The 13,433-nt window shown below is 39.6% G+C and overlaps 2 protein-coding genes across 10 annotated transcripts in view; one reads left to right on the top strand and one right to left on the bottom strand.

Moving 5' to 3' along the window:
- LOC147308535 (myomegalin) overlaps positions 1-5,184 on the top strand; it is a 57,056-nt gene extending 51,872 nt beyond the window's left edge. For 6 of the 8 annotated variants that reach the window (XM_086272390.1, XM_086272394.1, XM_086272391.1 and 3 more), the window contains 3 exons: positions 331-377; positions 607-661; positions 2,512-5,184. In XM_086272390.1, coding sequence (XP_086128516.1) covers positions 331-377; positions 607-661; positions 2,512-2,645 — 236 coding nt within the window. In that variant the 3' untranslated portion in view covers positions 2,646-5,184. The remainder of the gene's footprint in view (positions 1-330; positions 378-606; positions 662-2,511) is intronic. The other 2 variants (XM_086272395.1, XM_086272393.1) reach the window with 2 other exon arrangements.
- Positions 5,185-5,732: 548 nt separating this feature from the next.
- Positions 5,733-13,326, bottom strand: prkab2 (protein kinase, AMP-activated, beta 2 non-catalytic subunit). 2 transcript variants are annotated; one of them, XM_086272398.1, is made up of 8 exons: positions 13,156-13,326; positions 11,113-11,299; positions 10,840-10,997; positions 10,619-10,712; positions 10,176-10,290; positions 9,743-9,876; positions 9,544-9,612; positions 5,733-8,399 (listed from the first exon to the last, which is right to left on the bottom strand). In XM_086272398.1, the coding sequence occupies exons 2-8, from the start codon at positions 11,269-11,271 to the stop codon at positions 8,322-8,324; spliced, it is 807 nt and encodes a 268-aa protein (XP_086128524.1). In that variant the 5' UTR covers positions 11,272-11,299; positions 13,156-13,326; the 3' UTR covers positions 5,733-8,321. The 2 variants fall into 2 exon arrangements, with proteins under 2 accessions (XP_086128524.1, XP_086128523.1); XM_086272397.1 differs by lacking the exon at positions 13,156-13,326 and adding an exon at positions 12,222-12,531.
- Positions 13,327-13,433: the final 107 nt, after the last annotated feature.

The raw sequence follows: 13,433 nt of genomic DNA, 5'->3' as shown, positions 1-13,433 counted from the left end.
TCCCTTGGGACGCATGCCACCAAAAACAGCTGTATGGAATAACATCATAAGGAATTCCTTACCCCCTGACCTCAGAAATATAAGTTCATTCCCTCTTTTTAAGTCCATCCTCAAAACTCATCTGTTTAAAATTGCTCATGTTTAAACCTCTGTATGCTCTTAACTTTTATCTGTTATTCTTATTATTGTGCATATTTCCAGTTTTTTATTTGTTGTACGGTGTCCTTGGGTGCTTTGAAAGGCGCTATTTTTAAATAAAATTTATTATTATTATTATTCTTAAGTAATGCAATAAAAACAAAAAAGAAACATTGTCCTTGTTTTCTACAGTATCAAGGACTCGTGATGTGCTGAAAAAAGCAAGGACAAATTTAGAGGTAAGCCATGTGCGCAGCCTCGATTACATCACTTACATATTCTTAGCTTATCTGTGTTTGTATTCCACAGGTCACAGTATTGTGTTAATCAGGATTACGTGTTGTGATGTGTGTTGTAAATACTGTTGGCTTTTCTGTCCCACCTGTTCCTTCATCCTTACCTTGTGTCTTCTCTCCCCTTCCCTGGTCTCCTCTCTTCCTTTCCATGACCTCCCCCTTCCTCACCCAGACGAATAAGCTGAGACTTTCCTCTCTAAGTTCCTCCTCTTCCTCTCCTTATGCTGGTAATTGTCTGACATCCTGTGCGCTTGTAAATAGGTAGACGTTGTCCCAGATACATGTTTTATTAGATGACATAGTTCGTCCCTCCTGAAGTGACGATGATCATGTAATCTGGGGCAGCTTTTACCTGCGTGTGGAGTTTTGCCTTTTCTAATCATCACAGCTTTACCATCCTGTCTAACAGCAAACTCCATCCCGACTTGCATTTATAGTATTTAATTACATTTTTCATTAAATGTAACAGGGGATATAGTGGAGGTGATTCTGGTGCAGAGTATAAAACAAGCTGACCACACACTGCTTTGTTGACTATAGAGAAAGTTGGAGTTGGATGACAACTGGATGTATTTTTTAAGTGATGATGGTTGAGGAGGAGTTTTAAAAGGCCGTGAGTCGTTCATTGTTCTGAGCACTGTTTTACATCAGCGTGCCTCTAGTGTTCAGGCTAAGTCTGTTTACAGCTTCCAGTGTGAGTGCAAAAATAACTGCACATACTCATAGTTCCCATTCTGTATGTATGCTGCACGAGCGTCACTGAATGATGTGCACACAAACTTGTGTGATGACTTTAAGGAAGTTTCGATTGCTTCGTTATTGCCAACAGACACGCAGCACTCAGCTGAGTGTGTGTGTGTGTGTGTGTGTCTTCGTGAAAGATGGACAGCATTTCTTTTTCTTGTATCATTCTTCATCCTCAGCTTTCCATCTGCAAGGAGTTGGGGATTTTCTCTTACTGCTAACATTTTACACAGCAATCCCCTCCTGCTTTTGTTTTTAAAAGAATAGTGGGACATTTTGGGAAATAAAAGTTTTATCTGTAAAATGGTGCATACACATCACATGGGTATCCAGCACATCTGTGATGATACCTTTAATTCTGAGTAATTAATTACAGTACTTTTTCACTCATTTTCAGTCCAGTGGACTGACTGTATTTACAGATCAGGACTTGCTGCTTTTTTGTTATGTTATGTCTCTCGACACTGACCTATGAATCATCCAAGGCCAAAAAAGACACCTAAACTCAGTGGATGAATCAGTGTTGTATCTACACATAACAAACAATATCTTCAGTCAATTCGTGACTAGCAGCTTATCACAAAAATACTTCATTTGTTTTCATTTCTTTAGTTGAATCTATATAAAACACCAAAGATAAAGCAATGTTATGGGTGGGAAATTGTATTTTTGCACCAACAAGGTGATTCCCACAGAGCTAGCATTTCTTAGCATTTCTCAAAATGCTGTGCAGTGTGGAAACCGGACAGAATAAGAGAATAAAAAAAGTGGCAGGCCTATAAACCTATTCACAGCAGATGAAAACCATCTGAAAGAAATAAGGCTGTTAAGGAACCAAGCTTAATTAAAGGAAACACTGAGGACTTTTTACAGCTTTTCTCAAAATGAGATTTATGCATCATATTTTACAGAGCAGTCTAAAAAAAGACTCGCCAGCAAAGACTGCAGAAAGTAGCAGTGTGCAGTTCACAGATAGCATTTTTTTTTATCAAGCTGAATGTTAATTTGTGAATTTGAGAGATCTGGAAGATTCATTTTTAAGTTCAGGTTTAAGTTGTAAGCTAAAGACTGTACAATAATAGAGTGAAAACTCCAACAATCTGAAAATCCTCCTTGACCAAGCACTTGGCAACAGTGGGAAGGAAGAACTTCCTTTTAACAGAAAGAGACCTCTGGCTCAGGGAGTAGAGTGTTCCCCAAAATGTCAAACTATTCAGTCAACATCTCACCGCTCTGGTCAGTTTTATTCACCTGTATTATGTATGTAAGGATTGTTTACTAATAACATTCCCATTTCCTTCTTGTTCTTTTCCTCAAAAAATAAAAAATCCAGCTGAAGAGCCAGGAGGTGCTGCCAGAGAGCGGCCTGCTGATCGCAGTTTCCTGAAGGCCGGTGGTGCTTCTGGAGTCACAAGGGCCAGTCAGCGTACGGCAGCGAGAAAGCGCAGCAGCCAATGCCTGCTTTAGACTTTCAAAGAACCAGCCTAAATGCTACGACCTCTGACCTCTATGCTGAAATAGCCAAGACCCACAATCCCACCTTTCCCCTCACAAGCCCTGCTCTTTACCGCCATAGATGCTTCAGTCCTTTCCTCCTCCAGGCACTGTGTACACAGTGCAGTCTGCACCTGGAGGCTTACCTGATTCCCCTCACCCACTCCACTGTTTGTGACATCCCCCACCAACACGTGTATTATTGTCTTTGAGTGATACAGTCAGCAGTTTGCCTTGTAGTGTGTGTGTCAGAAGAAGGTGTTTAAAATGTGCCTATGAAGGCTTCACTGATGTGACGGAAGTGGTCGAGGATGCCTTTAGATGCCGGGTTACACAGAAAGAATTTGGGTATTTATCAGGTAAAGATTTTACATCACTGGACAGCTTAAAGATGCACACCGCCTTACCTGCGTTAAAGGCATCCCTGAGAGAGAGCCAGACAGCCTGTGGATGGAAGAGATGTTCATGCATGTTTAAAATGGCTTGTGAAAGGAATTCTGCACACACGAACACACACACACACACATACATATATGTGTGTGTGTGTGTGATGGAACCCAGCCCACTCAAAGACAAGACAGCTTCAACTTTGACTGCCACAGAAACTCAAGTACTTATTCTTGTGGCACTCTAATTAAAAAGGACACCTTGTAAATGCAATGCAAAGAAAAATGACACTGACAATGTATCATTACACACAGTGGAGGAATGTACAGTAGGTAGTCGATCACTGCTATTAGTTTGCTACTAGCTATATCTGTGTTTGTGGAGGAAGCTCATGAATGGTATGTCAGACATTAGCCGAGGCTTAAAAACAGCTGAACAGGAAGGTTCCATTTCAGTCACAAACGTCCTCTTTTAGACCCCAGAGGTGCTTTACTGGCATCCAACTCCAAACTGAAAAATGCTAAACAAGTCACAGAATTGTGAAGCTGGCTGATTCTGATTTCCACGCTGGACTGTAGTTTGTAAAAAAAAGATTCGAGTACTCAAATGGAACCAGGCTAAACACGCGTATTCACTCCTCTGCAGGAGTTCTCATACGAGCATGTGCAATAACGATATAGTTTCTTGAATGATTATGCTGCACTGGGTTATTTCTTCTTTGCCCAACACTGAATTATTATCATTCACGCTCATACTGATGTTAGGTGACAAACGGTGTTACGATTATACTTATTTTTCTCGAGTGTTTATGCATGACAGAGATTGTAAATGTTGAAAATTTAGGCTATGGAACAGGGGATCGCCAAAACTTGCCAAAGTTTGAACTTTGAACTCTGTACTTCACTCTGACTTGCCTTATCCATGCGAATGGCGAAACCCCAGTTGGATCAGGTCGGTGGGGTTACACAAGTGTTAAGTTATTGGGTGGGCCTGTTGAACCACAGAGACGGTAACCGTTAGACAGCTGTGTTCATTTAATTTAGAACTGTGTGACAGAAATGAGCTCCTTTATTGGACCAAAAAAAAAAAAAACTCAACCAAGTGGCCATATGCTATTGTCTTTGCCATTTCTCTTGGTTCAGGCCATCCTAGCATTCCCATGGCAACGGCAATATGGATGATGCAAACTTTGGCAGGCTGCTGGTGGGGTCGTTGTTCCATAATTCACTTACTTCACATTTAGTTTGGTGTGTTTTCTTGCTGTACATTTGCCATTTTATGCTGTAACCCCTCCCCCCAAACAAATCTGCTTTTCTGGATGATGTTTTGTGTGAGTGCGTGCGTGGAAACATCCAACATTTGCTTTTTTGCAAAGTTGATTACCTGGGTAGCTGTGCAATAGCTTGATATGTTTTATTTTGATGTTAAACATCATTGAATTCTAAGTGTGTTTGCGATGTATGATTTCCATGCAGTGTACGCTAAGAGGTTTGTGTCACTTTGAATCACTTAGTCATATATAGGCTGTCTGCTAAGTAAACTATGCCTTCGTGATATTTACGACACTGATCACAATGCCATCCACCTGTAACGAAGCTCTGATTGATGTTGCTTTACTTGCCTTCAAATTTTAGCTCGAGAGCCTCTTAAGTCCGCTCTCGGTGGTAGAAATGGCCTTCGACAAGCGTCTACCTGAGTTCTGCCAAATTAGGTTTTGTTTGCGCTCGAGTCTTCAGAAAAAAAAGACAAAAGTTGCCAAGTTTTACAAAAAGTGGTAAAATGTTTTGAAGATTTGTGTACTGTAAATAAAATTAAAAGCCAGTGACTGGAAAGATTATGACGTGTTTGATTCACAGAGCACCTTATAAGAGCGTAAACAAAGCCTTTTTGTTGAGGAGGGAACCAATAATGCTTTGTTGGTGCTGAGTTGCATATGTATATTGTGCTCTGATTGGTGCAGCTTTTTTTCCTGAGTTTGTGCATAATGAACTAGAAGGCCGATGCAGGACTCTTCAGGATCCTGTCTCTGATGAGTTAACCGTGTGTTGTGTTGGCAAAAGTATTACCACTGAAAGATTTTGGGAAACAATAAAATTTTAAAAAACACTTTAAAATCTTTTACTTCTGTTTGTTTTACATCCAGATCACCAGTAGCAGGGATTTTCCCCTCCCACTGTGGTACCTTACAATATAAAGCACCTTGAAATGACAGTTGTTGTGATTTGGCACTATATAAATAGAACTGAATTGATTTGAATTTGTTTTTTTCTATTACCAGTAGGAAAAGTTGATTTGATAAACACCACAAATAAGAGTGATGTCAGAGTGAACCAACACCTGGTGCACTCGTCACTGCAACAAGGTGAGAGGTTTGAGATCAAGTCATCTTTAGGGTATCGGATCACCTGCTTCCATCTCACCGCATCCCTAGCATCGTCTGTCACACCACCTTCACTACATCATGAATCTTCTCTGTTGTCCTCCTTTCCTCCTGCCCTGCAGCACCAAATTCAACCCTTCATCCCATTTGTTCAGCATCCCTCATCTGTGCATGTGTATCTTACCCTCTCTAACTTTATCTCCAGTGGTTTAAAATTAAGTGGCTGAAATAAAGCAGGTATTAAGGACAGATGTTTAACCACGAATCCACACATACAATAAAGAGTCAAGTTAAAGAGAAGACAGAGGAAATGGGATCAGTGCACCCTCTTTATTTTGATTTATATGCAAACAAGTAAAACCTTGTACAGTTGATCCTTACACTGCTTCTGCAAAGCATTTTTAAAAACATTCATGAAACCGCTGTAAAATTCAAGTTTCAGTTTCAACCTTAAAACAGCCAAGTCTACCAGACATGGATCTTCTTTGAATTTAGGACTTAATCCATGTCTGGGAATCTGGCTGCATTGCCACAATCCCTTGTCATCTTGTCATATGAAACTCTTTGGACAAAACTTCCTAGCTAGCCTTACCTTTTACAAAACACTTGTACACCCAACAGGATTTATGAAAGCCCCTTTTACAAGTCTGGAGTTTACCAGATGTTGGTATATACTGTACTTAAGATGCAGACAAATAGACACCAAACTGAAAAAGTGGAAAACACAACGTTTAAAGCCACCATACCAAAAAAAAAAAAAAAAAAAAAGAGATTAGCTTCAAATGCTTTTATGAATACACATGGTAAGCAAACTTTGTACAACACTTGAGTTCTGCTCATGTCGATTCATCTGATGACGTGTCTCTGGCTACTGTTTGAGGTGTGCGCGTTCACTCATTTTCTAAATGTGCACCACATGTATCTTTATAAGGGCAATCAATACCAAGCAGCAAGGTGAGACTGTTCGCGTGTACAGGCCTCTGTATAAAACTATACAGTACATGTAACAGATACAGTACATTCCTGTAATCCTGTTTGATAAATACAACTCCATACAGATACACACAAAGCACAGCAAAATATCTTAATTAGACTAAATCAGATCCTACAGTCCAGAGAAGCTACAGTACACGCGTTCTCTGCTGCATAGTTAAAAGCTTACATCGACACTCCTGCTCAAAGAACGGTAAAGTGCTCGAAAACTTACATCAAGGCAACAGCAGAACTAAATGACCTTTGACCATCATCATATGGAAAGTGGGTCTCCCAGTTAAAACAGGTGAGTACTCCTCCTGCGACCAAAACTTTACCATATACTGAAATGTATGTGGCAGATTCCACTGAATGACAAGCAACGGCATCAAACCCAACTGTGGGTTCTGCATCTTTTTAAAACTACAAACCAGGAGCCAAAGACTGGGGTCAGAAATGTCCTTGTTTTTTTAAAGAAAGTCAGATTTGATTTTGAAGCTAATATAATTAAAACCTTTCAAATAACAAACAAAGTTTTCATAAATACAGTTCGCTCTTTTATTGTAGAAACCTTCACTCTTGTTTGACCGGCAAACTGTATTCACTAATACAAAGTTATCATTGTTTTAAAAGGCTGACTGACCGTGTTAGGCCTCAGTTACATGGGCCTAGACACCAGTTGGAGACCAACTGACAACCACCGGTTGTTAGGGAAAAATTAGTATTGCACAACCTGTTGTGTGTGGTTGCTGGCAGTCGCTGTGAAACTGACTGCTAAGCCTCAGTCACTCACTAAATCAGCATCTTTCTTGAAAACTATGGCAGCTGTCATAATCTATGAACAAAGTAATCACATGATGGTTTTTGGCATAGCACTACATTTGAGAAAACCAGCAACCACTTTCAGCTGATTAGGAAATACACAGATTTCCCTAGCAACTGGAAGTTGCTATGGCGTCGCCAAAGCCTCTCTCTTTCCAAAAGAATGTGCCTCTGTACACACATGTGGACAGACCACTAAAAGACAATCAGCTATAAATTAATTAACCATTAACTGCTAATCAATTCCATGTCACATTGAATGAAAAGAAATTAGCTTTTCTTTCACAAACAAGGACAGCTCCAAGTTGCTGCAAACGTTTGAGCACTACCTGATGTTCCTGCTGCTTGCTAAACAAGAATAAACATGATACTTGTGGGTTGAGCTAAAATGTAGTATTTCTGCTTTTTATTGCACTTTAAGTTCAAGCAATGCTAAATTTGTTGCTCTTCGCATCAGCCTGTTGACCTAGACTTTGTGCCAGTTTAAGTCTTCCTGTTATTCACCATTTACTCAGCTAAAAGCTTAATGGAATTAGTGGAAAGGTGAATACAATCACTCAACACTGATTAAATTCAAACTCAACTGAATTAAAACCCAAAATCCAACGTAATATATCATTTACAGGTTCTCTACCTGAAAAAAAGGCATGTGTAACAAGGATTCGCACCCCAGAAAACATGATTATGAATCACAAGGAGCAGCAAACGCTTGAATACACACAGTGATCTTATCCGTCCGTAGAGGTCAACGGTAAAAAGCCACAATATGGTTCTCATTGCTTTTTCCAACACCTGGCACACACACTTCGCTACTATTGTTTAGAGCCCTATGTAGACAGAAGTGCAGCCTCTTTAAAACCCAAGTCACAGCCATGGGCCTCTAAGCTCGTCTGTAAACTTGTTTCAGTGCAAGATATAGCTAAATGTAACAACAAGCGCGCACGCACACACACACACACGCATATACACAAACACAGACTCACACGCACAAAAAACCAACAACAAAAAAAAAAACAAAAAAAAAAAAACAACCCACAGCAGATTATAAACATGCTGCTAAAAGCACTGGGGGGAACCCGAGCTGAGGTTTAGATAGGCTTGTAAAGCAGAGAAGTGACATATTTCTTCTTGTATCTGTGAGTCGCACTCAGCACCATTACTCCATCCTAACCAGGAGAGGAAAAAACAAACAAACAAACAAACAAACAAACAAACAAAAACAGGCTGTCATTAAGTTGGATCCAAAGCATCAGAACAATGCAATATGCTCCAATTTGTGAAAGTACCAACTACGTACATATTGGATTACTGTTGAATACGCGATTTACCACAAACCTCACCACAGGTTTGGCTCACATTGAACCACCTAACTGATCAATTAGCTAATAACATAATAAAAATAATGCAAGAGAACTGTAGAAGTAAGTTCTGAATGTGGTCAGTGGTGTGAAACGATTCACACCACTGACCACTAGAGGTGGGAATCACCAAACATCCCACGATACGATATTATCACAATACTTAACTCACGATACGATATTATTGCAATTTCTAAAAATATTTTGCGATATTCAGATTCTGTACATAAAGGTAAACTTTATCAATATTCATTTTATCTAATATCAAAGTCTCGCACTCAGTCTTTCTCTCAGTTCAGTTTTATTGTTGACAAACTGAACGGTTTGTATTACAGTCTAGTCCAAGTTAACTGAAACCATCTGGTACAATTATAGCTATTCTGAACTATGCAATATGAAAACTATGCAGGCCCTTCAGCAACTGAAGAATTTGAAAGTAAATTAAAACAAAATATAATTTTACATTAAATAAAAAAAGTTTTAAACTTAATTAAAATAAAACATGTCTTAAATTAAAATAAGTAAACTGTCATGTTTATTGCTGCAATAAAAAAAGTTAAACACATTTGGACAGTGTCAGGATTCTTGCTCAGAAAAAGGATCAACATGCTCTGAAGTCAGAGCACAAAAACTTTTTTTGTAACAAAATATCGATTTCTGCTGTCCCTGTATCGATACATTATTAGCAAACAAAATATCACGATACTACACAGTATCGATTTTTCCCCCACCCCTACTGACCACCCCTACCAGCTTCCCCCTTTAAAGCAGAACATCTTCCCTTTGTCTGCACAAGGACTGAAAGAACTGATATAAAACTGATATGATTAAAAATCATGTTCATGTAAATGTGCTGGAACATTTAACAAAAAGAAAAAAAGAGGGTAGGGGAGCAACTACTAACTTCCGTGAAAATGTGAGTCATGAGTCATTCTGCTGCAAGTAAACCTACCTTTATTGAAAGTGCATATAGGTGATTTAGCATGACATGGTTGGGTTCAGGCAGCAGGGCAGGGTCACACTAACAACAGACAGTAGGAGGAAAAGTCACAAAGAAAACAGTAACACGAAAAGATGAGTCACATCAGGGTCTAAAAAATTCTATCTGATTTGTAAACTGAGAGAAAGGTGCGAAAGGTGTAGATACTCACAGATATATTGGTGTCCTTGTTGAGAATGACTTGAAGGAGGTGAGGCGGGAGGATGGGCGGGGCTTTGAAGTGCTCCTCAGGTCTGAAGACATACTGCTCCTGTCCATACGGACCAGGAGGAGAGCTGGACAGGTCTAAAGATACAGCAATCACATTTATATGACATTTCACATACACACTTTACTCTACAGCTACTGACCAATTAAACACTAACAACAACAATAAAAAAGCTGTATTCTTTATTGTTGTATTTATTTTGGCATTTATTATTCAACTCCTTTCCTGGGAGCTGTATTAAGACTTAAATTGCTGGGACTGTAAGTGCAAGGTCAGGAAAGGCATGCTGCAATATGACAAGGCACTTTCCAGTTACTATTTACACATGCTGATTACCTTTAGTTGACTAAATAATTCAATAACGGAGCAGGCTGACCTGACGTGTCGGAGCACTCCAAAGAGTCGACCTGAAGGGCGTCAAACACCTCAAAGTCAGACTTTTTCACATGGATCAAGTTGTTGATAGTTCCCATCTGGCTGGTTACCACCGGCTGCCAAAAAAGAGAGAAATCATCACAGAGGAAATGAGGAAGCATGTGTAAAATTAGCAGTTTCCTGCACAGTTTTCCCTAAGGCAAAAGAGCTATTTAGCAGCTTTCACCGAATAGAAGGGCTTTTCAAAGCTTTTCAGTCCCTCTGAGGTCTCAAAGTCCACATTTTGTGAGGATAACACAATACAAGATGGATGAAACTTAAATGCTAAATTTCCACAAAGGAATGTGTCCCTTCCTTTTTGAACTGTCAGAGGTCTCTGCACCATGCCAAAATGCAGTGTGCATGAATAAGTTAATGGAGGGAAAAAAAATGAAGCTACTGTACCTCTGATGGATCATGCACCCACTGTCCATCTACAAAAAACTTGTACTGGTGCTCTCCTTCGGGCAGGTCCAGAATTGCCACAAAATCATTATGGCTTAGGAGAAAGTAAGAGAATGTATTAGTGCAATATCCGAAACGTTTATCTACAAACTCTCAAGCTACAGGTTTACTTATAAAAGATAATGAATGTGATAACGTACCGTTATCCACTTCCTGTTTACCTTTTATTTAGCGGTATCTTTGTGTTCCAGTTATTAAAAGAACCAGCAATGTAGACCTCCTTCCCACCTCCGGCCCAGCGGATCACAGTGGGGCGAGCCTGAGGACCAGTTTTAACCAGATCATCCAAATCTGGGGTGAATTCTTTCTCTCCTGATGCCTGAAAGTAGTAAACATATAAATCTCAAATATAAGCTGTTTTGAGAAAATAAAGCTTTCAAATCTGAGGAAGTGGTGTGGAAGACAAATGTGTTTCAATATTATAATCTGCATACCTTCGATTCGGGTCCATGTGTGTTGAAGGTGTTGGGGTCATCTGTGCTGTCCACCATCTTGCTGCTGGGTTCTTGGTCTTTGGAACTGCTGCCACTGTCTGAGCGATGGGCCTTGGCACCATGCCGATCTCCGGCCACTCTGTCACTCGTGTTGCCCATGGTGCTTCACGTTTTTTTTGCAGTGCCACTGGAAATAAAGAACAATCCATTATGTGTTTAAGCATAAAGCAAGATCTTTCAGAAACAAGAAAAAGACTTGAAGAGACAAACAGACTGTAGGCAGAGATCAGCACTAGAAATCTTAATAGCTCATGGTAATCTCCTGTTTTTTTCCCCCATTATAAATTTTATACATCTGATACGGATGAAACACAGTTTGTCTATGAAGCAGGAAGACCCCCCAGGTTTTCTGGTTCTTCAGTCAATAGAAGAACCAGAAAATATTTTATTTAATTTTTGAAATCCAGCCTTTAATGTCTTATAAACTTTTAATTTTTTTGTGGTTTTCAGTGTGGAACTATCTGTTTTTTTATATATCTCCAATTTAACAGATCTACATCAGTACAAAACTTTTGATGCTGCTGACAACAAATTGAAAACAAAATATGAATAAAGATCTCTTGAATAGACACCATAGTCGATCTCCAGTTATCCAAAAGACAATACATCACAGAAAGAAGCTGAGGCTGACCACAGGCTATTGTGACACATGTTTAAATACAAACTGAACCTGTTACATGAAACTATTTGTTCAGCATGACAAACACCATCTTAACACGATGAGCAGCAGCCTGACTCAGGCAAAAAAGCTAAACGCCTTTGCAGTGGGGCTAACCGGCTTACCGGTCGGTAGACGGATAAAAACAGAAAGGTGAAACAGGGACTGTCTTCTGGCCGTGTTTTTGGACTTGAATCATAAACCGCCTAACGTAAATACAATCATGCTTTCAGACATAACGTAGTAAGAAAACCTCCATTAGTTAACGCCCACTAGCTAAGCTACCGCCAAATCAACAAGTTTTCACCACAGAACTTAAAATAACACATACGCAATTTTGCCATTAGTAAATAATCATGAGTACTCGTACAGCTTGCCGACGGAAACCTACCGTAGTTTCCCCACCAGCTGTTCTGCTGTGTCCACCTCAGGTCACTTCGCAGGAGAATATTTTTAGCCCCTGTTGGGAGTTAGCTAACTGCTAGCTGTCACTGTCTACAAGCAAACGACCAAGCTGTTTGCTCTGTTTATCTGCGCCGCAACAAACACTTTCACCATTAAGTTGTGGCAGACGGGAAAAAAAAAATAAAATCACCGACACTCTCCACCTATCTGCACATTGACTTTAGTTTGTGTTTTAGTGGAGGGCGGGCCCACCTCTCTACGTCACTGCAGAGAGCCCAGTGCTGCCCCGACTACGGAGAGCGGTTAGGACAAAAACTGTTCAAACAACCGAAAAAAAGGGCTGAAGGTCGCCAGGAAGGCAACACCTGTCACAAAAACGCCACAAAATGAAGAAGGTTAAGAGACACCCACAAGGAACTTAAGTAAAATAAATCGTATTTTACGACTGACTGCATAGTTAAAAAAACATAGTAAGTAATAAGCAAGTAATGTGATCCCAGTGAATATACAGCATTGTGCAAATCACCTCTCACCTATTTATATTTCCCTTCTAAGGAGCCAGACTTTACTGTAATTTTTTTAGTGTTCTTCAGCAGCAGTTCTCCAGGATTTCTGAAGATCTGTCAGTTTTATGTTTTTGACATTGACTGCTTTTTCATTTATTTTCAGTCCAATCTTTTCAAAGGAATTTTTAAAAATTGTTTTATTATTATTATTACTTTTATTATTATTATTTATGATGCCTACTATCAAACGTTTAATTAAAAATGCGGTTTGTATAGTATGTCTATACCCCCTGAGGCCCCAGCTTCCAAAAATCCTGGGGTATTTAACTTGTCTATGTGGGCAGTTTCATTTGAGCTTGAAGATACGGATTATGGAGCAGGGGCTTCTCTCAGTCCTTGGTGATGTAAACTCACTTCAGTGTGGACATGACTGTGTTCTGACTGTGTTCCAGGAGTTTTAAGTTCGTGGCAGGATTGAGCCTTGATGGTTCCTGAACATCCTAACCATTTTCCTCTCATCTGACAGTGACAATTTGGGTCTTCTTCTAAACTTTGGCAAATGGATGACACATCCAAACAAGTTGTTCAAGGAACAAGATTTCTGGACCTGCAATTGTTTAGAAAGAATTGTTTAGCTGTTTAGCAAGAATCCAAAATTCAACTGTACACATTTTCCCTTCCCTCCTAATTTT

Source organism: Aulonocara sp. 'chitande type north' Nkhata Bay, linkage group LG18, assembly GCF_057382095.1.
Source record: "Aulonocara sp. 'chitande type north' Nkhata Bay isolate Kocher_YH1m ecotype deep benthic linkage group LG18, A_spYH_male_GT1.1, whole genome shotgun sequence".
In the NCBI taxonomy this organism is placed as follows: Eukaryota; Metazoa; Chordata; class Actinopteri; order Cichliformes; family Cichlidae; genus Aulonocara; species Aulonocara sp. 'chitande type north' Nkhata Bay.
Note: the sequence above shows the minus strand (reverse complement) of the source record. Positions and strands in the feature narration are given on the sequence as shown.

What these genes read in the sequence shown, in the direction of transcription:
- prkab2 (XM_086272398.1), bottom strand. Translation starts at nt 11,271, where the DNA reads ATGGGCAACACGAGTGACAGAGTGGCCGGAGATCGGCATGGTGCCAAG. An exon ending in CACATGGACCCGAATCGAAG is followed by an intron (nt 10,998 to 11,112) that starts GTATGCAGATTA and finishes TACTACTTTCAG; the next exon opens with GCATCAGGAGAGAAAGAATT. An exon ending in ACAAGGACACCAATATATCT is followed by an intron (nt 9,613 to 9,742) that starts GTGAGTATCTAC and finishes GTCTGTTGTTAG; the next exon opens with TGTGACCCTGCCCTGCTGCC.